Genomic DNA, 24,682 nt, shown 5'->3' with positions numbered 1-24,682 from the left:
CAGAGGGTAGTGGCCAACGGCTCAGTGTCCAGATGGAGACTGGTGACAACTGGTGTCCCTCGGGGGTCCGTACTGGGACCAGCACTGTTTAGTATCTTCACCAGTGACACAGACAGTGGGATCGAGTGCACCCCCAGCAAGTTCGCAGACCTCACCAAGCTGAGTGGTGCGGTTGACACACCCGAGGGACGGGATGCCAGCCAGAGGGACCTGGACAAGCTCGAGAAGTGGGCCCATGTGAACCTTGTGAGGTTCAACAAGGCGAAGTGCCACATCTTGCACCTGGGTTAGGGCGACCGTCGGTATCAGTACAGGCTGGGGGATGAAGGGGTTGAGAGCAGCTCTGCAGAGAAGGACTTGGGGGTCCTGGTGTATGAAAGCTGGACACGAGCCGACAATGTGTGCTCACAGACTGGAAAGCCAAGCATGCCCTGGGCTGCATCAAAAGAAGTGTGGCCAGCAGATTGAGGGGGTGATTCTGCCCCTCTCTCCACTCTGGTGAGACCCCACCTGGAGTCCTGTGTACAGCTCTAGAGGTCTCAGCACAGGAAAGACATGGACCTGTTGGACCAGGTCTACAGAGGGGCCACAAAAATGATCAAAGGGATGGAACACCTCTCCTATGAAGAGAGAGTTGGGGTTGTTCAGCCTGCAGAAGAGAAGGCTCTGGGGAGACGTTACTGCTGCCTTTCAGTACTTCAGGGGGGCCGATAAGAAATATGGGGAGGGACATTTTATCAGGGCCTGTTGCAATAAACAAGGGGTAATAGCTTTAAACTGAAAGAGGCTAAATTTAGACTAGATATAAGGAAGAAATTTTTTACAATAAGGGTGGTGAGACACTGGAACAGGCTGCCCAGAGAGGTGGTAGATGCCCCATCCCTGGAAACATTCAAAACCAGCTTGGACTGGGCTCTGAGCCACCTGGTCTAGTTGAAGATGTCCCTGCCCATGGTAGGGGGGTTGGACTAGATGACCTTTAAAGGTCCCTTCCAACCCAAACTATTCTCTGATTCTACGAAAAAACAAACATCTTCAGTACTACCATGTCTTCGCTTCTAAATTACTGGTTGTCTATATCCTTGCATTGTTAACACCAGAAGGTTTTTCAAAGCACTTACTCCAACATTGTTGCACCTGGTCACCATGTCTCTAAATTCAGTTTCATTTCCAGATCGTGTGCACAGCTTGTAGCTGACGGGCTGATATCTTTCCCACCATGGTTGCCAGGGGTCAGTAACGATAACATTTTCATTTGGAGGTGAAATCTGTGAATAAGATGGTATCTCTTGGTAACAGGATACTGATAATAGTTTATTTGTTTCCCCAGTATTGTTAGAGAAAGAATATTAAAATAGAAAATCAAGTCCCTTTAATGGAAGACGCTCACAATACCTAACCTATATAGATCCTCAGTATTCTCTGCTTACATTGTAGGGGGCTGGAAATAAAAGACTTAGACCTGTACCTTCAGCAAGTAGAAATGTACTATAAAAATGAGGTCCACGGACATAGTGTCCTATTTATCCTCATAAATGCAGGCTTCAAAGATCAAAAGAAGGATCTGAAATCTGAAGGACTAGGTCAGCAGAGACAGCCCAGAATCAAGAAGGAACTGCAGAACAATTGACATAACATCCTACCCTTAAAATTGATCAGACTTTCATTTTTGTAATGTTTTGGATAAAAGGGTTCTTGATATGAGACCAGCCACAGCTTCCAGATAAGCTGTACCTCCTCCTTTTATAGACTTTTTCCAGGTTACTCTTCAGGCAACAAGCTTTTGCTGCTACCTCCAACTCTCTGGGCATAATCACCTGATCCCACCATTTCTCACAAAGATACCTAGCTGAAACCTACTTAGCTGCCACGCCTTTGTGACCAGCTCAGCAAGTCTGCATCTGAAAAAAACTTTCTCTCTGAGACCCTGTCACAGCATGGATTAAAAAGATATCCAAACGTCTACCATAGTCTGAGAAATCAGTTTAAAATCAATCGGGCCTGGGTGCCTGGAAAGAAGGCTGCAAAGAAAAGATGTATTATTTGCAAATTATGGGAAAGTTCTCACTCAGGCCAACTTGAAAACTCCTGGGCTACAAGAGACAGGCAGACTTCTCTCACCAGTTTTTCGTGAGCAATCTGACAAACAAACTGAAATAGTTTAATGGGTGACTGCTCTCCAGCTGTAGAATCCCACCCATCTGACACTACTGGTTCCACAGGAACACGTGTTTGTTGTTCAGACGGAATAGATTCACATCGACACACCTCCACCAGAACCTGTGTTCAGTTCAGTTCTGCCTGCTCACACCAGGTTCCTGCAAAGAAGGTCTATTAATGGCTTACTCTGACTCTAGGCTTTATAGAGAGAAACTTGCCAATTTAGGTGAACACAATTAGCAACTTTTTATATTTGTTCATTTAAAACCTTCAGCACTTTGATATTCTCTTTGGAAGCACTTTTTTTTTTTCCAGTCATAGTTTCATTTTATGTTTATCTAGCTCTTAAGAGCTTCCCTTGATTTAAATAATATCAAGCAGATAAACGCAGGTTACTCTTCACAGCAGTAAAAAAAAGATTTAGCCAGTAATATGCAATTCTAATTCATCTAAATGTAACAGCACAGAGTGCAAAACATGCACTTTGGAGCAATGAAATAAATTCATGCTTACATGATGATTGCTGAAGAATATATTTGTCAGCATTTACTACTTCCATTACCAATTTCTATTTTTCTTTCTCAGTACCTGTCCTTTGGTGAATTGAACATTTTCTCTGAAAAACAAATTATCATCCATGTAGCAATTTTACTACCTACTGATAGGAACAGACATACCTGAACTCCTCCAAATCCATTAGGAGCTAAATAGCGTTCACATTCAAGAGCAATATCAGCCCAGCGCCATTCAAAGAGATGTACAATAGACGTCCTCCCAGAGAGAGTATTGGGGTTGTACTGTGCCCAGCAAAACCCTACAATTAACAGAAGAAAATAGATACCCATCCTGTGCTCTGTGATCAGTTGCACTCTTCTTACTGCCAATTGATGTTCCTGCAAGAGGGTAAAGTACACATTACAAAATACACTTTTAAAAGTAAATGCCCAGCTCTGGCATCATATTTATTTAACTTTACTTGATTGTCCTTTAGTTTGAGAATTGGACTCTAAGCTACATCAACCTCCCACACTAATGGTAACTTTGTTTTTCTGAAGTTAAAATTCAGACATTGTCTAACACAGGCTGTCTTTAGTGTCCAAAAGTTGTATTTTTGTTAGTACAAAGCCAAAAACAACTCCAAAATGCAAAGGAGTACTCATATAGACTGAAATGGACATTTTAATGGATAGTATTTTACATTCTTATTTATCCTTGAGAGGCATCTTTTTTTCCCCAATCCGTGTTACTGTGACTTGTGCATATTTAGACAAGGCCTTGGGGTAGCGGCATGTTTTTTCTTGTGAGTTGCTGCAAAATCCCAGATATTCTGGACGTCTAACATATGTGAGGCTGTCATTTGTGATACACATGACATCTATCATTCAAACAGCCCTAATATTGGAAGGACTCTCAGATACAGAAGCGGCTATACTGACTCAAAACCAGAAATGCTAAACGTTTAATCTCTGTACACCTGTACAATTTGCGTGGAGATACTCTTCTTCCAGAGAACACAGTGCAATGGCATGCAGAGGTCTGAAGTGCTGTGAAGCTCCATAACCAAGAAGTCTCCACAGTGCCCAGGTACAGAGTTCTGCAAATGCACTGAAGGAGCTTTCGAGAGGAGGAAAACTAGCTGCATTACCCAGGAACTATACTATCCAAATCATATTGTATTTGTATTTACTTATATACGAACACAGATGATGAGCCTATTAAAACTGCCTCTCCTTTTTTCCAGGCAAAGAGAGATACAACTTATAACAAACCAGAAGTTAAACAACTATCAAGGTTTGCATTACACTGTTTAGGATCCCATTTTGCACTCTTCATGTTTAGAAGTTGATTTAGAGAGACTGAGATACAAAGAAGTCCTACAAGATCTTTTGCAAACCCTAATTTTTATTTCAAGGAACAGATGATCCGTATCTCTCAGTCAGTGGAGCTGCACTCTTTGGAGCAAATTCAAGCACAAAATATGCCAGTTTATAAAGTGTAGAACCTGTCTCCCAGAGCCGGTCGCTATCAGCTGTCACTGTACTTCACAGGCAGCCAGAGTTATTGAGAATGAATCATTCGGTAAATTTTGCTGGTTTTTCTGCTTCTGAACAAAATAATTTTAATGAAATTATTTACTTGTAGATCTTCGGTATAGTATACAGATAAACTTCAGCCATAAGCAGTTGCTCTGTGTGCTTCCATTTTCAAGAAAGAATGCTCCTTTGCCCTGATAGGAAGAACATACATTAACAGAAAACAAGCTAAGAAAGTTTGATCTTCTCTGGTGAGAGAAGCCATTTATCAGATTAGCAACCTTTATTTACAGCAGTAAGTACACAAAGCAGTAAATTACAGAAAGCAGAAAGAATAATATACTTTGACCCAACCAGCTCCAAGGCCTAGTGCTTGACAAGAAGATTCAATATCGTTTTTCATTTCTTTGAAATAGGTTTACGGCTGCTTTGACTTCAGTACAAGTAATGACGAGAATGGAGATGTTGAAATCCCCAACACACTCTGAAGGCTCTAGCTTCAAAATGCTTTTGAAACTTAGAAAAAGGAGGCCTGTATTCTCCTGTGGAAGAAAAGGGAGGACAACTGATAGCAATTCAAAGAACATGGGAGAAAACTGTTTCTGAAGAACGCTATTGCTGTCTTGGACAACGTGAGAATGTCTTCTGCTGGGTTAAAATCTGTGGTACGAAACTCAGCTGCTACCTCAGAAATACTAGCAACAACCGATATCTAAATTTGTGACAGGTTTGACGCAGGCCTGCTGAAACTTCAGATGTTAAAAGCTGTTACAGAAAAGTAGTTTCCATGTGAACTTCTAGGCCCTCCCCGAGGAACTTCCCTCAGCAGCGGCATGCTTCACGCAGGCGAAGCAACTCCGCCTCGGCTCTGCCCCCCGCCCAGCCCTCGCCGGGAGCAGCTCTGCCCGCCACAAACGCACACGCCGGCGATGAACCCACCGCACGCTCGCAGCCGCGCTCCTCACGTACCTGCGGGGGCCACCGGCCTGGGGCCCGCCGCAGCCCCGCCGCGCCCCCAGCCCAGCCCCTTCCGCTGGGGCGGGCCAGGCCCCGCCCCGCCCCGCCGCTCGCAGCACGCGCCGGCCCCTCAGCCTCGCGCCGGGCCTGCCCGTCAGAAACGGTTCATCCGGAGGCTTTGTGTTACGCGTGATTATGTTGATCCAAGATAAAATTACATTCTGGAATATATTTGTTCTCGAGATTTGAGAAAGAAAATCTCTCTGCCTACAGCCTGATCTCCCCTTTTTTTTCCCCCAGAAGTATTTTTGTCTTTGAATATAGCACCACCTTGCTGTTATCCTACTCCACTGCTTTGGAAAGCTACTTGGCTTTTTATGCAGTACGGTAATCGCTTGGTTCTGTGGTGTCGGGAGGTAGGGCATGGTTACTATACACCTTTTTACATGCAATAAGTTGAGTCACAAAGCTCTGTAAAGTGGCTCCATCCAGATGCAGACTGAAAATGTGGTAGCACAAGGAAGGGTTCTGCATCTTTGAAGGCTACAGTGGATTAACTAGTGTTTCCTACTTTTAATTTGCTACAGTGGCTTTGCTATACCAAGTAACAAATGAGTTTGTCACTATCAGAATAATGCTGCTTTTCTCTAAGAACAGTCAAAACCACAACGAAATATTTGTCTGTATGTAACAAAAGGATCTTGCCAGAAGCTGCCTGCTAGGCTGGAGTAAGACTCAGGGAGGAGTTGCAGGACTCGGGTGTTTCTCCTACAATAGGAACTGTAGCAATGTAGCTACTTAAGGAAACCAAAGTATTTACAACGACAAATGTGTTCTCTTCAGTCTTGTATCGAGGGAGATATATTTAAGGAATAAACTGGAAGCAGTTGGAAATGTCCTAGAAAACAATAAAGGAAAAGTGATTCTCTGTTTGACATTAGGTGCCTGCTTAGCTGTCAACTTCCAAAGATATGAAGGGATAACAAAGATGCAAACTAGATAAAATGAGCAATGTCTTAGTGAATTTTCCAAGTTGCTATTGTCGCAAGGGTAATTTAACTAGAAACCATTCATTTCTGAATGCACATTAACTCCACTTTGCAGATGGCATTATTATTTTTACCTTCTCAAAACCAAAACTTCTTTTCACGACCATATAGTGAAGTCCCTAAAAATCGAAGTTTTTGAGGAACAAACACTCAAAAGACTGCAACTGAAGGGGAGCATTATATATCAAACTCACACTGAGGACACTGGAGAAGTGTGCATGCTTTTTAAAAATTCATCTCTTTAAAATTAAAAGCATATTAGAATGACCACCTGAATTTGGCTTTCAAGGAAAATTCTGACAAGGCATACAACTCACATTTATATATAAACAATAAATCTAATTTAGCTTCTGCTATCACAAGACCTTTGCTATATCAAGGAGTCAATTTATACAAGAGCACTGTACAAAAATTCTTGATTACTAGATTATGAGTCAGCCTCACCTTGAAAATTAGTGATATGAGTATATTCAAAAGTTTAATTAAATAAGAAATGTTGCTGTGTCTATATGTCATTAGCTAATGAAGAAATTGTGAAATAAGCCTGCATTCACTGCTTATGTGTGATCTCTGAAGCCTGCTCTAATGACGTGTTAAAAAAAAAAAAAGAGGTCATTTGACCTGAAATATCAGATCAAACAGAACAAACATTCTAAGGGAAAAACAACCCCACCAACCCAAAAACCACAAACCAAAAACCAACCAGCAGAAGTGGGTATACAAAAAAAAAGGGAACAAAAGCTTTGCCTTTTGACTTTAAAAAAAAAAAGTTCTCAACTGGACTGAAGTTTCCTTGAGAGATTATCAATAATAGGATGGTGGGCAGTATGTTTCATTTGTTCTTTAATAATGACCCCACCAAGAGCACAGCTTAGCATTAGCATTCATAATGGAATGGCCACAGAACACTACAAATTTTTTTAAGCCACTTTTTTCTCTTTTCTAAGCACCATAAATCCTTCAGAAGTTCTCATAAAACTTCCTCTAAGTGTATTTTTCCTGGCCTACTACTCCAAATACAGGTAAGATAAACTAACAAACAACTACACAGTCCATATGGGAACACAGCAAATAAGCTAAGCAGAATTCCAGTAAAAGCATTTTAAAGTAATCTGCTAAATCAGTTCATATTGAAAAAACAGCAAAGATACACTTATTTTGGTCCAGCAATCAGTCCTAGTGATTTAGGTTGTTTGCAGCTGGAATGATGACAAAACAAGTCTTTACACCAGCCTGTTACCACACCATTAACTATGAATTAATATTTTATGGAATAGTTTTCTGCTTAAATCCATTGGACTCTCTTGCCAAGTAAACATCATTGCAATATTTCCCAGGCGGTTTTAGAAAGTCACACTGATCTTCCTAGTATGTAACAAATCTTACTATGCAAGCTCCATAGCATTGATTTTTCTAAACACAGTTCAACCACACCAACACTGGTTTAGCACTGTTTTAACTGCTACTCTTGTTTTAATGACTTTAGGCTCACTAGTGATATTTTTCAAGATGCAGATGAACAATGAAAATTAATTACTGAAGAAAAAACAGTGCCTAATTTCACAGTACAAATTCATGCCAGTGTATCCTCCTGCTTCATCTCCAAGACGGAAGGAAAGGATTTACACTAAAATGAGATTATCCTTAGATCTTCTTATCTTTTTACCCTGAAACACTAACAGCTAAACACCACGCTCAAGGAGGTGCATATGAATATACGCTCTGAATCATGTAGAACATGCTGCACAGTTACAATTGGACTCTTCACCCTTTCAAAACAAAAAAAGTGTCTTCTTCCTCCTTCCTGCTCCCAAACCCCACAACAAAAGACAAGTCAAAATGAAGAGAAAGGAAATAATTTATTAGAGATTTCACAAGCAAACTAACGTACATTTATCATATAAGTCTTGTGACAGTTTAAAGATATCTGGAATCTTTAAGATGAGAAAATTTATACTCTGCCTTAAATACTTTAGAAACGCTACTACGCACAGTTCAAAGAGTCCTGATGATTACACTGCTTCTTCCCCCAGCTTGATAATACTTGAAAGAGATGGAACACAAAAGGGACCTGGAACATCACAAAGGCATGTTAAAAGTAAGAACAATCAGGAAATAATAGTGTTATGCTTTCTTTTGACAACTAAATTTTTCAAAAGATGCTTAGTATTTAGAGAAGTGCCGAATGTCTGAAAGAAATCTAACTTAATAGATACAGGCTGTATTAATTTTATATTACAGTAAGTTAAACAATAATGTAATATGAAACCCACAAGAAAAATAAGTCACTAGCTACAACACTACCTCAGTGCAGAGACCAATCTAAACAAAAAACATCCAATAAAAATGTAGCGTTGATAAATAGTTCAATTCCAAATACTTCATTGCGAGATACTGTTAGATTTTCTTCTCTAGTCAAAAAAGAAAAAGTAAGGAATGTACAAACTAAGTCAACTACAGATCATTTCTCATATACCAGGACAACAGTAACCATCAAATGATCTAAATTACTGGTCAACCCTTTAATATTATTAAGAATTGCTCTGCAACATATTTTAACCAAAATATTATTATATTTATTTAAAGAAAAAAAAGAAGACATCCTCAGTGTGAGCTCAGCACAGATCCACACACATCAGTGGAACACTTCTAGCTCATATGAGCTGAGGAATTGGACCACAAATTAGCAAGTTATATGACCTCTGAGGAAGAAGGTAGAGGCCACCTTTTAAGAATAGAAACCTTCATTGTGTCTATTCACGCAACGTAAACAACGCATTGTTTGTTTTTTTTTTTTCCTTCCCTTTTTTTCCCCCAAAAGTGCTCTTTGCTTTTAAAATTACCAGATTAGTTCAAGCTCTAAGACATGTAAAACTCCTCCCCACACCTACTCTATATAAAACTTAGATGTAGTTGAGTGCTACGGGAAACATTGCACAAAAAAAGGATACAACAAGAAAGGATACACTCTGCATGACAGTATTACTGCAGTATTTACGCAGGAATGTTTCTAAAGAAGAACAGCAGAATGTGGTTTAATTTTACTTGATTCTCAGTATTGCATACACATAACTTTATGCTACCTATCAAAAGCAAATATGCCTCTGATAAAATACAGTTTTGACCCCTTATGAGATTTAATGAGGGCTGATGAGTCCACCAACACAAAACTCAAAAGTAAATACATTTTTTGATAACTTGAACTAGTAGGACAACACCAGATTTTTCTGTCTCATTAATTCTCTTTCAAGTCTTTACCATTTTCCAGACTCACTTTTTCCATCAGGTTCATAACCCAATCATGTTTCAATTCAATGCAGACTTTCAAGTCACTTCTTCTCTATGAAGAAGCTGGAGACCTCTCAACATCAGTTTCTTCTACATAACCTTTCTCCCAAAAAGCTGTATTTTAGCTACAGAAAAAACAGTCACCCCAAATACTAACTGAAATTTTTGCCAGTCCCTCAAGAAAAAGACATTTCAGCCAGCAAGGAGTTACATAGTAATTTTTATAAACCATATGTATTATTTTCTCTACAAAGGATAAAATATTTGTAGAGAAAATACTAAAAAATACTAAAAATACTTGCAATAACATTCATGAATTTAACATAGCTTCTTCCTGTTTAAAAATAATCAAAAGTTAAACTTATGTCAATTTAGTTGATTAAAAAAACCCGAACAACACTGAGATGCAGAATACAGATCAAATTTGAAGTCCCTCAAATGTTTGCATAAGCTTGTTTATATGCATATTTATGTTTCACATGAGATTCTGACACTGTTCTTCCTTACAGACTCAGATTTCTGTCATGGAATTTTGCATCATAAATCAGCATCCATCAGAATATTCCATCAGGAACAGGAAACCATAACAGGGTTCAATTTCATCATTAGTTGGGAAGAGAAGTAAGTATTTTTAGTTAAACCTCACTGATCCCTAGAAATCTGTATCAGTCTATGGCACATTCTGTGATGTTTACATACAAATGGTCAAGGTAAGGAAGAAGTCCTGCCCATGACACATTAAACCAATGACACCAAGGTAACTCATGTCAGACTTTCAGGTGCACAAATAAGTCTTACATAAGTACATGATTGCTCACTCTAAAAGAAGCTGCTGAGTTGACCATCAACATGATTAATAACCAAATAAGCACCTCATTATATTCTTTCTGTAATTCAAGTATTTTTTAGCATGTTTAGTGAAGTCAGAATTAGATTTAATGTACAAAATTAGTTGGAAAGACGTGAAATTCCTAAAAGAATAAAAGTGTTCAGACTTTGTTTATAAGGCTTTCCAATAGCTAAAATACTTCAAGTTTCTTTTTTGCATTTAAAGAAGCCTTAGTAATTTTCTTATTAGACACTGGATAAAATAATACAAGCTTTTTTCTAACGAGGAAGGAGTAAGAAACAAGACAAACATTCCCATAAACTTGAGCCAAGGCTCATTTGCCTCTTTTCAATGACCAGTACAGAAGAATGCCTATAAAACCAGTGATCTTTAACTTGATAAAAGTAAAATACAGATTTTGCAAACCACAAATCAGTAACTCAAAAAACCCAATAGCATCTCAGAAATGAGGAAAACAAGTTCCAATGTAATCTGATGTCAAAAATCCTTAGCCAAGTGACAGAACAAGAAACCTACAGTTGAAGTAACTGTTATAAATACTACCCTCCCAACAACCATACTGCAGAGCCTCCAACCAATTTTTAAAAATCAAAACCAGCTTTTCACATCCTTTATGTCAAACTTCAGGGTTTTTTCTCCGAAGTAACAATGATCAAAACATCCAGATTAGGAACATGTTATGGATTAAGTAGAATGTTTCAGAACTTCGAGTTCATTTGGTTTTAGGTGGAAGCGTAACCAGAGTGATGCCCTTTAAATCTGAGCTGGCTGATCTATCAGAGGGTGCAGATTGAGAAATAAGTGCTTCTAATTCTTGCACCAGTTACTTCACATGCTAATTTGAGACAGTTCACTTTTCAAGTGTTTTTAGGCCATGAAACCCCTTACAGTTAGGTTAGAGCTGATTTTGCTTGAGTTACTCTCATATAAAAATAATCAGAAGTAAAGCTATATGATAGGAAATAAAGTGATTACTTTCTGCTAAAAGTTACTTTCATATCAAGTTTAGACACTAATACCAAAAATCAGGACCTCTGCATTCCACAGCAAAAGCCTTGATCAATGCAACATTAAGTAGCACTTTCTGACACAATATATTTTCCTAAATCAGACAAGTTTAAAGGATGCTGCAACAGCACTCAGATCTCATTTTTCAAAGTTAGCAAAGCCAAAGGCCTTTCACAGAGCTAGCAGAAGTGAGTTTATTGCTGCAAACAGTTCTTCAGGATCACTTTAAAATGGCAGGGACAGAAGGGAAGGAGACAAGAAGCAACTCTTTTCAAAGCCAAAACCCCGAAAGATTACTAAAAGGTAAATAGTCCAAGTCAACAGAATTATTCTCCTTAGCTCCCGGACTAAGGATTAGACAAACTGACAACTACCCTAGGATAGCAGGATTAGGCAAATGGCAGTCTCCGAGTTTCTAAAGAGAGGAAGAAGCAACATTTAAACTTACACCAGCTATATCTTGCATTCTGGTTTTCTGATGTAAGTGCACATTTAAGAAATTAAAATTGTATAGAGAATTTCCCCTCTATTATCACTATTCCTAAAGAAGTCATTAAAAATATAATAAAAGCAAACAAACAACCTGAAGAAAACAAATGAACATAAAACCCCAGCCTATTTCTTATTTTTATTTTCAGGTAGAGAATCCATACCTTATGCAGTGTTCTACTTTTTTCTTTTCCCTTCATTGGCATCCTGTTTTGGTCTAGCTGAGCGAGCAAATTGCTGAGATTCTGTTAAGGACTACAAGTGTCAATAATAAACAAAAGCCAATCAAGAAGCAAAGTAGTATTATTTCAGTAAAAAGTGGCCTTTATCTGTGAATCAACTACAGTATTAAATATTATAACAATAGTGTCTATTGTCTAAATTTTATAACGGTAGTGTCTATAAGTCAAAGATTAGGACCTCACTGATCTGCAGTACAAAAAATTTTAAGTAAGCCTGTCCAACAGTTTACAATACTAAGTAAATAAGGAGGACTAACTGGGGATGGGTTAGGTGCAAACAGAATTAACTGCAGCAGGATAAATGCTTGATATTTACAATTCTTCATCCCAGCATGTTAATTCCATAACTTTGATGTCTCAATAGGTATTTGGGAGGGGAAAAAAGCTAAAAGGAACAGAGGTTGGGGTGCACAAGACTACAAAGAAAAGGAAATAAACTGTGAAACATTTAAGTGAAAAATAAGAAAGGAATTATAGACAAAAAACAGGGCAATGCAATCAAAAAGTGTAGAAATCTCAACATGTTACACAGGCCTAAAAAGTAACTGACAGTTCCAACCGGAAAGCTAAATATGGTCTAAATAGAGACCACTGACCCTGACAGGAACATTTCTTTATGTTCTTAATTCTGTAAACACAATCTTAACCAAGTCAAAAAGGTTACTTTATTTAAAAACAATGGTCATACAAGCAAAATTATTTTTTCTATTGTGCTTGCAGGATCAAAGAGCTAAAACCAGACAAGACAATTTTATTGTCTTCAATAAAGGACATTTACTTTCCTATTTCAGAAGAGGTGCCTCTATATAATTTTCAGTTATCATAAAATTAACAATAGTAAGTACACTATGCTATGCTGCCTGGTTTTCTTAAGGTTTTTCCCCTTTCCATAGATTTCTAATAAGTGGAACACTATGACAGCAAAACTAGAGCTTGAGAGACAGATTACAAAGAATAGAATGTAAATGTTTGAAGAAAAAGATACAACCACCATGGGTTTTTCAAATAAGACATATCCATTTGCTTCTTTTAAAGCCTTAGCAGCTGCTTTTTCATTAGGAAGTCCAATGAAAGCCTGTCCCTTCATACGGCCTTCTTTCATCAAACGTATATCAAACCTAGAGGCAAAATAAGAGAACTGGGAATTACTCATGTTTAACCACACTTTCATATTTCACAGAACAAATATAATTCTCACGCTTCAAGTTGGAGAAATAACAGAAATGGGAGCAGAGCCCACAACCAGGAATTATGTCATTTGCAGACCATTTTGCCTGGGGCAACCATTTAGTAAAAAGTGACATTAGACTGCAGGATGGCAAACTGGTGTGCAACTGGAGTAAATATGACATATGCAAGATAATCAGATACACACAATCATCTACACTGTTCATTCTGTGTTACTCAGCCAATAAACAGTAAATTTGGTAATGAAAATATAAGAGGAAAATAGTAGGGTCTTCAGACACTGTTCAAAAAAATAATTCTATTTCTGTACCCGTGATAAATGAAGATTTTCAGGTGAAACGCATTTTTTCTTTATGCAGAAGCATAAAGAAAAAAGATGACTAGTTTCTAAATCACAATTTTCACCGTATTATAGAAGTTAACATAAAAGGCTTAATTTTAACCAAGTATCAAATTAACTTACATATTTCGTTCCACTTCTGACTGGAAGTCAACGTATCTTCCAAAAATGAACTTGAGATCCTGAAATTAAAGAGTAGGCATAAGAGAAAAGCTGATAAACAGCCCTTTTGATAAATATTTACTTTTCTTGTTTACCTACCTTTTCTTGAACTTGTTTAGCTAAATTCTTCACATATATCCTGCAATTTGGATCACCTGGCTCATAGTTTTTGAAAACAGAAAATTTTTCCATTTCTTGAAGACAAAAACAGACAGACAACGTTTTAGCTCATTTACTTACTTTGTATTTTTGCTCAGTATAAAATAATTTAATATATGATCAATTAATAAAGGAAATACTTATTTAAACTATTTGTTGCAACAAATCAAAGAACTATTAATTGATAATTTATTCTGACAGTTATACCTTCTCTAGAAAGTCTGTTTTTTTCTAGATCCTTTCTAGAAATAAATTCTGATGGTATTTCATCATCCTCCTCTTCAGTTTCCATTTTATCATTTGAACTAGGAGTTGGGAAGATCCTTCCAAAGCCTGTATTATTGATTTCTTCTGTGGTTGCATAAAGGTCTGAAATTTCAACACATTATATAAAGTGGTTTGTATGTTTATTCACAAAAGGATCAACAGCAAGCAAAAAAGTATACTCTTTTCATTAATGTTTTAATATAGTAGACTTTGTAAAGAAATCTGAACATATCCTTAAAGAAATGTGTCTTAATCCCTGGTTTGACAAACACACCTGCTCTATATGGTCCTATACAATCAACTGTACTACAAATAAAAGCCATGGCACGTGCCAGTGAGGGTAAAATTAACCTTGCTGTTCAAGCCTGTATCCATTTCAACGGTTTATCTAATTTTCATTCAAAGAAACTGGATATTACTGTGAAGTACCACAAAACACAGACTGACCATAACCCTGTAAGAAACCATCACACCTCATTGCTATTATCGCCCAGCATTTTTATAGCAGATAATCAGTGCATCACAGAGAAGGAGATGGCAATCACTTCAATGCTGCTAAGAGCTGGAAAAGGAAAATCTGAAATTAGCCTGATATATTCAATTGCACTATATAATACTGAGAATGCATTTTTAACATTTGTTAAAAACACCTTAACATTTAAAAGAAAGTGCAATTCACCATAAACCCACAGATCACACAGGGGAGAAAGAGACCTTTAAAATCCTCTAGATCCTTTACAGTACCAAAGCACACAGTTCTGTGCTTTACCATGGGACAACCAGCAAAAATGCAGACAAGATGCAAGTTGGTGTTCTCAAATTCTGATGTATACTATTTATGAAAGCTCTAGTACAAAAGAAGAAAAGATTTTCCTGGCCTAAATTTCAGCAGCCTTCTACACACTGAAACCATGAGTTTAATATTAAGTACGTTTGAAGAATGAACTCTCTTACCATTTTTCAGTTCTTTTTCCGAGTTTATCTGAAGAACAGCTGGGATGTCAGTAGTAATATGGAACTCTATTTTTTTTGGACCTACATGCTGTGGCTGCTCAAAGACATCTGAAGGTGACAGCGTAGGGTGCAAATTACTGTTTAAAACAACATGTCAATTAAAGATTTGGACACTGATGAATGCATAGTCAAATACAAGATTTCTTCCAGATAGATTTTATGCTGCTGTTTACCACAAATACGTGAGTTTTCCATTTCGTAAGTTTCACCCAATACAGTTCAAGTTGATTAAAACACTACAAATACAGTACGTATGTCTGGCAGTGAGAGCAAAACCAAGAATTACATACCGCATTACAGTACAGACAGGCACTTATGAAAAGCTTTATCAGTAACGTAAATATGAAAAATAACTGGCCTTGCCACTGCTCTCACAGTGTATAAAATATACCAAATTTTAAAAAAATATAGCAAATCACTTGGAGTGAGAAGGGTATTAGTGAAAACGCATTCACAATTGATGATCACTACACAGAAATACTACACTGGTGTCTACTGTGCCATAGTACTGCAGTTTCAGAAACCAAACTTATTTTAAACTAAATAATTTTTTCTTCTTCAAGTATCATTTTTTTTTTTTTTATTTTAGTAAGTATCCCAAAAAATAAATCCAGATTGCTTCTGTCAGGGCTGTGATATGAAACTGTGTTACTTTTTTATGAATAGAGGATTTTTGTTAGTTTGATAGCAAGAGAAACACAGGGCTTGAACCAGTCACACTTTACAGATTTAGACTGTTGAGCAAACTTGAGTTCAAATTACATGGAAAATCTGGACCTTTAGATCAGTAAAACCAAGCATGACTATAAGGGAAGTCCAACTCCACTACCAAATTTACATATCAGTGAAGAATGTTTGTTTTAAAACAGCAACACTAAAGCAAACATGATAAAGAGAACATCATTTAGTAAAAGGAACAGTCTTCTGAAAAAGTGCAAAAACCACAGAAATAATACAAACCTGTGGGGAGTACACACAGGAAGATTCAATAAGTCTTTAATTCTTTGCTTTTTTCTAACACCACGCCTCTTAGTGTTTATTGGTCTTTTAGGCTGAAGAGTTGCTAATTCCATCAACTTGGTCATTCTATTTTAAACAAAATTTAAAAAAGAACCAAAGTGGTTTACAGTTTATTTGAAAATACTAATTTTGAAAACCCTTCCCCCTTCCTTAAAGCCCCTGAAATACAACTTTTCAGAATATGGTTAAGACCAAAACTACATTACTAAACTGTAACACATAGCAAATCAATACACACAGAGCATTTAAGTGACCGATCAAAATCTGTTTCCGCTTGACAGGAGTGCCTTTTTCCAAATGCCATGTATTTTTCTGAATATAGCATAGGGTCTTTCTGATTTACATTTCAGTTCAAATAGCAAATAAAGAAAATTGCTTCTTTGTTTAGCAGTAGTTTAAAAGATTAAGAAAACCAGATAAGATGTAATTCAGTCCCAAAACTCCAAGAGAATCCTCAGCACACACCACCTCCCATTAGTATTATTCCTAGCAATACACACTGATGTGCAAAGAACATTTGAAGTCAAGAGTGCACATATGATTCAGGCTGAGTAGCTTACTCAGTAAAGATGTGGAAAAATGAAGAATTCAGAAAACAAACTAATTATTGCTTCCTTATATCTACACACCCTCTTCACTCTGAGTTTTTGTTCTGTTGGGTTTTTGTTTCTTGGACATGGGAACAAATGATCTGCATACCATTTGGCCATTTTATTTCTCTTGCTGTGATTCATAACAGCACTGTCCTTCTGTTTTTAAGTCACTCTGGAGCTTCCTTAAGCATCTGGAAAGATTATCTATATACTGCAAACATTAACAGATTCCACCATTTGCTGAACTAGAAGCTAGAAAAGTAAACACACCACTTTAAAAGAGCCCAAGAGCTTGCAAATGACTAAAATGCATACCTCTCCTTTTCCTCCTCATCATCACTTTCATATTCTGATTCATCTCCACTAGATAGTTGCTCTTCTTCCTCTTCAGGCAAAGGAGGCTCTTCAGGAGGGAGAGGTGGGACTGGGGGAGGTGGCACAGGCACTGGTAAATACTCTTCATACTAATAATGGGGAAAAAGTTCAAAAAGGTAATTAAATGTTTTAAGAAAAAAAATCTGCATATCTTTTTTTCCTTTACGTAATAAAAACAGTCAAAGCGATAAATTAGAAGATGACAAGAAGTATTTTTTCGAAGTATGTTTATAGGAATCTAGATGCTATTTTGCTAAACTACATTACTAATGAAAACCTTTCGACAAGAAAAAAACATTTGCTGCTTTCTGAAGCATAACAGTGAATGTTTTAATTATTTTGAGAAGAAAAAATACAGCAACCACAGCCCTGAGTTTTCACTTTGCACTCAGCTTTGAGGACTTCCCTGAGAAGAATATGGTCAAAACATATGGGAGGAGGCCTAAGCTCCCAAGCTATCTCAGTTTCTACACTGAACCTTCCATCACCTATCAAAGTTACATTTCTATTTTTGTAAGGAGTTAAGATTTCATGAAAGGAATCAGTTTTTTCATTGAGACAGCAAAAAACACACATAAGGAATTCTCTATGTACAAAATCATCTCCAGCCCCACTTTCAACAATCTCACTACACTTAACAGCTACTTTTATGTACCATCAGTTCCATAAGGCACTGATGTCTTCTGGCATTAGATACGCTCTGTGCCCTTTCGAAAATGCTCTAGGAATTTCAAGGACTGACTTCTCAACTTACAACACTTTTTTGCATGACCACTAAATCTGCAGTGCTTAACCTGGTCGAATACCAGGCAACTAGGAAAATTATTCCCAGAAAATGAGTGTGAATGAATTTATTTGACAGATTTCAGTTTTCTTTACCAGCTAGCTCCCCTGTTATTAGGAGCAGGTGTTCTGTGAGGGCAAACACAAAGTGTAGCACAGCACAACTGCACTATATTCAAATATTGTTAGCTATCGCTATTAATTCAAGCCCTCACTTGCTCTATCTTCCATTGGCAGTCAAGCTACTCTATCACATCAACAGAGAACAGAGACCACAGAGCTGGTATTTCTATTTCCCTCGAGAAACAGCTCCTCCTAAGCCTCTCCGAGTTTCCCTCAACCCTGTCTCTTTCAAAAAACATCCCTGAGACTGAGCAAGTTACATTCAAAAGCACTGTACAATTGCATTACCAATCTGAATCTAATCAGAGCTCAAAGAAACACATGGATCAAAGGACTTAACATATCTTTGTAAGGCAAAAGGCTAATGGTATTGTTTATTTCCTGGAATTGTAACATGATGCTACAACCTCCCATTTTTTATACTCAACAGTTTAAAATATTCCAGTGCTACTGTCATACATTTATATTTCTTTGTTCTAAAGAACATAGTTAAAATATTTCTTTAGAATAAAGATGAACACATCTTCTAAGTATAGTTAAAAATATTTCTTTAGAACAAAGAAATATAAATGTATGACAGTAGCACTGGAATATTGTGCTGCTGCTCAGACAGGACCTGTCTCAGGGAATGCCTCTAACTTCCACTTCGGTGAAGGTCACACTGTGTTTTGAATAATCTGCTCCTATGTATAAGTAGGAGGCAGCGTGGTCTCATGTATAGAGGATAGGCCATGGAACTGTTGGAGTTGTTGGGTTCTCTTAGCTCTGCCATGCAGTGAGTAGTGCCAGAAAACTGATTGCACTTATTTTCTTCTTCCCTTATCCTAAAAATTGAAATGAATGCATTTGTTTCTGTCCGCTTGTGGAGATCCAATCTAAGGACCTTCCAAAAGCCCAACATCCTGCTAAGGTGAAAAGATTGAGGAGCAGCTGAGGGAACTGGGAGTGTTTAGTCTGGAGAAGAGGGGGCTGAGGGCAGACCTCATCATCCTCTACAGCTACCTGAAAGGAGGTTGCAGAGAGCTGGGGATGAGTCTCTTTAACCAATTAACAAGTGATAAGACAAGAGGTAATGGCCTCAAGTTGCGCCAGGGAAGGTTTAGACTGGATATTAGGAAGTATTTCTTTACAGAACGGGTTGTTAGGTGTTGGAATGGGCTGCCCAGGGAGGTGGTGGAGTCCCCATCCCTGGAGGTGTTTAAGAGTCGGGCTGACACAGCGCTGAGGGATCTGGTGGAGTTGAGAACGGTCAGCATTAGGTTAATGGTTGGACTGGATGATCTTCAAGGTCTTTTCCAACATAGATGATTCTGTGATCTTAGTCAATTAAATGCAGCAGTATTTGCTATCCTCTAGAGATCTCTCCAACTTCTGTAAGTTTGAACTTAGATCTCCTACCACGTTGCTAACATTTTAAACTGTGAATCCATTTTACAGTACTTAAATCATATATTAAAAAAGTTACCATGGGAGGGCGAGCTGTAATTGGTCCAAAAGGTGGAGGAAGATTCATTTTATTCATAAGATGAAGTACCTGAAATAATTCAAGATAAGCAAGATTTCCTTTAAATAGATAAATGAGAACAGTTTCTTGCTAGGTGTCATAGCCGATAACTTATGGCAGGTGTAAATCAACATAATTTTAATGAAGACACAACTACATTGATTACTAAACAATGTGAAAGCCTGCACTTGGGATCCAACACTAATGGTCAATATGAGCAACGCCCTAAAAAGGCTAATCAAGAAAAAGTAAAGCATCTTCTCAGAACGAAATTCCAAGTACTCAAGTGACATCCCAACTAGGAAGATCATATCCAGTTAAGTCTTCAGCATCAATGAAGCAAGTTACTTCTGGTCAATGAAATCTTATTATCTCAACATAATAAAAAAACAACACTGGTTAACACCATCACAGGAAAACTAACTTAATATTTACTATGACAAAAATGATTTCTGTGGATAATTAAAAGAGAAAAAAAGATAGATTTACTTTTACACTTTTTTGCCATTTTTTACTTACCTGAACATAAAACTTGGGCACACTTGCCAAGGCATTTGCTATATTTGCTAGAATTGTACTTGAAGGTGGTGGATACAAATATTTGAGGCAAGAATTGATGGGAAAGGTGAGACTGAGGAAAAAAAGATTAAAAACAAGACATCTTAGCACCATTGCCACATAATGGCTGATAATAATTAATGGTTACTAGAGGTTTAACTATTGATTACATCTGAAGTACCACAGAAATATTATTTCCCTTGTAACAGTTTTGATCCACTTACATTCTGTCTTTTAACATCAGGGAGCAATCCCCTCACGTATGACAGACTGACTGGGCTTGGGCACAATGAAAGTACCAACACACGCAGAAAGCCTAAAACGATCCAGGTGTTCAAAGTCAAAAGAACAGCATAGCATGCTGTACAAACATCATAAACTCAATGCTCAAAGTGCTCAATTTATTAGCCCAAAAAGAAATTTATTCTGCCCATATGCAATCCACAGCTTCATGGCTCAAAGTACCAGTCATTACTCAGCTGTGAGGGTTCTAAACTTGAATAACTAAAATTTCATCTTTATGACAATTCCTACAGCTATGCATGTAGAACAGCAGCACAGTATGAAACAAAACAAGAAAGAATGCAGCACACTGCACTCTCTCTTGTTCCAACAGTGTGTAACACTGATTGCAAAATAAACTGTAACGGAATAAAATAATTAAGACAAAAAACAACCCACTAACCCATGGTTGGGTGCAATTCCATTCTCTATTTTAACACAGCTTGGTTCTTTCTTCTCTTCTTCTTTCACTGGCTCTTCTGAACTGAAAATTAATTTAGCATATATTAAAAAACTGAGCAAAATTTATGTGCCTTACATAATGTATGAAATATGTTTAATCTCATATATTAAAAATATAAGAAATTGGTTAGTATTGTATTTTTAACATCTTTTATCAATAGCATTACTAGAGGCATTATTAATTCTTAAGAATTAATACATGTGGATAATTATAGTAGCCAGACTTCTAAAATCAAGATTTATGCAGATTTAAGTAAATCTCTCTGTATTCAAACACTTTGGACTTAAATCTACTCACAGGAAAAGAACTAAAATTATTTCATGTTACACTCTGTTCAGAGACTGTATAAAATCAAAGGTATTAAATTATTGATTTGATCAGAGAGTGGAATAAATAACTTAAACCCTCTATGATTGATTTAATTAAGCACTATCACATAGCTTCTGTCACTTAGTTACATATTACACAGGTAAACCTGAAAGTCTAACTAGGCAACTTATTTTTTTAATTAAGTACTTGATAGACAATTGAAACCCAAACTATCACAGTTCTTGGTCACACTAGCATTAGGATTCATTGATTTTTTTTTTATTTTTAACTATTTAAAGAGAGATTTGGACAGTTTTGTGTTTGTTCTGCTCATGCTTCAAGCTAGACACACGCAAATCAGCTCTAGCTTAGAAGTCAGTGACTGTAACTATAGTCTTATACAGTTATGCTAGCAGGTGTCAGTTCTGCCTGACTCTCCATTAGATTAGAAAGAAACATCAGGAAAGCATGGCATGCACTGTTTAACAGCAAAAGAAAATTATAATCCTAACAAAAAAAAAAGTACAAGTCTTTTTTTTAACACAGGAAACCTGTGCAACACAGAGGCCAGCTTACGCAGACTGGAGTCTTGCTCTGTATATGAGAACAAACAGGACCATCTGCTGATTAAAGATATTAATTACTATAGCAATAAGGATGGAAATTGTTTCATGATGATACTGAATGAAACAATACTAATGGGAGGAATGCAGTCACCTATCTATAGATCTGAACCTGCCTGTTCACACTTCCAAATGGTTTCAATTTAGCCTTTGACTTAACAGTACTACAAAAGTATCATGAATTTCCTTTCCTTGACCACAAACACAGAAACTAAATTATTACGCACATACCTTTTACACTTCTCTGAGACAGAAGGCTGGCTAAGTACCTGCACACTATCTTGCTCCTTCGCAAATTCAACAACTAAGGTGTGACCTAAAAGTTTCAGCTGATGCAGTCTTGACAAAGCCTTCAAATAATTATAACAGAGAAAAGAAAGGGAAGAGGAAAAACATCAGAACTATTTCAAGGCATCATTGTTTTTTCTTTGGTTGGTTAACTAGCCATAGGATGCAGTCCCAGCTGCTTTAAGCTATGTCTGTGCTGCTACAGACACAGGTAGTTCTGCACTGCTCCTGCCTTCGCTGTCCTGCTTTTAGCAGCCTCTTTCCTGCTAGCAGGAAGGAAAAAGAACCATTGCAGAGGCTTAGGTCATCTGAACACAGTAGCGAGACTGCGACCTCAACAATGATACTTATTACACAGCCTAGCATATCTCTGATTTCAAGTAACCAACCTCTTGCTCGTGAACTACCAACACGATGAAGTCCACTAGTAATAGCTGGGAATTTTAAAATCAAGGTTCTTAACAGTGATGCTAGGAAGCGCCAGCACTCTGCAAGTCCAGATGCTGACAGGCTGCTAACAACTGACACAAAGCAACCTAAATTCGCCACTGTTCACCTCACAGTGTTTGTAACTTTTTGGAGCATGGCCTAAAAAAAAAAAAAAACAAAAACAACACCTAAAGAGCCCACTAAAAAAATCAGGGCATAAGAAATTCAGGACACAGTCTTTTTACCAGATTCATATTTAAAAAACAATATTAGTATTACCTTTTTGGCATCCATCTACCCCATTAACATGGTAGTTTTGTTTTTGTTATCAAACTTGAGCATTCAAGGCAGTCTTGAATGGTGCACATCACTATGTCTGAATTTTATGGCAAGTATGCAATTATGCAGGAGACAAGTAAATTATGTTTGCTTTATAGCTTATACATAAATGCACACACACCCCCTAGACAAGGCCCTGAGCAGTTTCAACTCACATAAGCTTGCAGCACTCTAAGTGACAGGTTGGATCAGATGATTTCCAGAAGCCCCTTCCAACCCACCTTTCCTATAACTCTACAGAAGCGTTCGTTTTATCAAATCTCTCAAGCACCTCCTGAAATAGAACTCTAATATTACATTGCTCTGCATTTTTTTTTCCCCAACACCAAGTACTAGGTGATGTGCAAAACATTTTAGAGCACAGCTGGCAATTCAGAAAAGTACTTTGCTAAAACTTTCAACAAATTCAATACAAACCTTCACAGCTGCATTTTCACTAGGGAAGGTAGCAAAAGCAGTATGTTTCTAGAAAACAAAGAAAAAGAAGCACCCCAGTCACACTGAACTCAAATCAAAAAGGTTAAGAAATTGCATGTAAAACATGAATCCACAAGTAATGCCAAAGTTGAAAGCTTCCAGATAGTAGTCATCTAACTCCCATTTGGGGTAAAGGCAAAGGACTAGAAACGTTTTTCTTAAGAATTTAGGACAAGCACCTCCTGCCGTCAAAAATTAAGACAGGATGTCAGCAGTTTGAAGAATACGAGTGAGCAAAAGCCATCCTAAACTGCAAGAAGTATAGATTGATAAAGAAGTTTAATCCTCTTTTCAAAAATGAAAATTTATTTCAGCACGTCTCATCAGAACATTTTCATCAAAGTAACTCCTAAAGGTAATACCTTCCCTGCTACAAAAGTCATAACTATTGTTGTGCTCTGAAAGTTTGGATGGCTTCTAACTAACATCTTCTCTTACTTTTTAAGTTTCGAAAAACTTTAAACTTTCCAAAATAGATCAAATCCTCACAGAATACACAGTTAATCTTAAATTTGTTTTAACAAACTTTACCACTTCATCTTGCCACTACATGATTCGGTATTAAAAACCCAAAACATTAACTGTTGTAAAAGCAGCTATCAGGAAAATCATTGTAATGAAGTCAGTATTTTTAACATCCTGTAAAAGAAAGCATGACCCTGACACAAGACGCGGCTGTAATTTATCTGCCTTTCTGCAGGAATACAAGGCTCTTTACAAACAGCATCCATCACCAGACAGATACTCCGATGCTTTTGTAATTTGGAAGAAAAAATAAAGATTTCGAGAGACACACCTATGAAACCGCATCCCTACGCCTACCAACAGACCCTTCCCCACTGCTTTTCCACAGCCTCACTCCTAACAGAGCCGAGGCCAAAGCCGCGGCCAAGGGCACAGGACTTGCAGCCGGCGGGGAGGCGGGACCCCCGTGTCAGCCGCTCTCCCGACCGCCCCGGCCCGCCGGTGCTCTCCCGGCGCGGCAAACGGCCCAGGGCGGCGGCAGGTCTCTCCTCCCGCCCCCGCCGCCCTCCTCAGGCCCCGGCCCTCACCAGCCGCCCGTGGTCCGACAGGACGCGCACAGACACGGCCCCGAAGTGCCTCAGCAGATCCTCCTTCTCCGCCGCCGCCAGCTCGGCGGGCAGGTGCCGCACCAGCAGCGTCCGGCCCCGCCGCCGCGCCACGCCGGGGTGCGGTGGGACGCCGGGGTGCGGCGGGACGCCGGGGTGCGGCGGGCCGGCCCCCAGCCCCGGGCCGGCCCCCAATCCCGGGCCGGCCGCCCGCGCCTCCTCGCCGCCCGGCGCCGCCAT

The 24,682-nt window shown here is 38.2% G+C and overlaps 2 protein-coding genes across 5 annotated transcripts in view; both read right to left on the bottom strand.

Moving 5' to 3' along the window:
- Positions 1-8,279, bottom strand: part of LOC141926598 (pancreatic alpha-amylase-like) — a 14,572-nt gene extending 6,293 nt beyond the window's left edge. Inside the window, exons 1-4 of one of the 3 annotated variants that reach the window (XM_074832650.1) lie at positions 4,537-5,076; positions 4,297-4,387; positions 2,838-2,974; positions 1,122-1,268 (exon numbers count right to left, since the gene is read on the bottom strand). In XM_074832650.1, the coding sequence (XP_074688751.1) occupies positions 1,122-1,268; positions 2,838-2,974; positions 4,297-4,387; positions 4,537-4,596 (435 nt within the window). In that variant the 5' untranslated portion in view covers positions 4,597-5,076. Of the gene's footprint in view, positions 1-1,121; positions 1,269-2,837; positions 3,054-4,296; positions 4,388-4,536; positions 5,077-5,162; positions 5,215-8,191 lie in introns of those variants that run through there. The other 2 variants (XM_074832651.1, XM_074832652.1) reach the window with 2 other exon arrangements.
- Positions 8,040-24,682, bottom strand: RNPC3 (RNA binding region (RNP1, RRM) containing 3). 2 transcript variants are annotated; one of them, XM_074832655.1, is made up of 15 exons: positions 24,425-24,682; positions 23,313-23,360; positions 22,071-22,189; positions 20,848-20,928; positions 20,124-20,235; positions 19,566-19,634; positions 17,135-17,283; positions 16,167-16,292; positions 15,147-15,283; positions 14,133-14,294; positions 13,866-13,960; positions 13,728-13,786; positions 13,062-13,194; positions 11,999-12,071; positions 8,040-9,209 (listed from the first exon to the last, which is right to left on the bottom strand). In XM_074832655.1, exons 1-14 carry the CDS (start codon positions 24,680-24,682, stop codon positions 12,012-12,014), a joined length of 1,608 nt encoding a protein of 535 aa, XP_074688756.1. In that variant the 3' UTR covers positions 8,040-9,209; positions 11,999-12,011. The 2 variants fall into 2 exon arrangements, with proteins under 2 accessions (XP_074688756.1, XP_074688755.1); XM_074832654.1 differs by having other exon boundaries at positions 8,040-8,270.

This window comes from Strix aluco, chromosome 8 (assembly GCF_031877795.1).
Source record: "Strix aluco isolate bStrAlu1 chromosome 8, bStrAlu1.hap1, whole genome shotgun sequence".
Taxonomy (NCBI): Eukaryota; Metazoa; Chordata; class Aves; order Strigiformes; family Strigidae; genus Strix; species Strix aluco.
The sequence above is the reverse complement of the archived record's forward strand: the minus strand, read 5'-3'. Positions and strand labels throughout refer to the sequence as shown.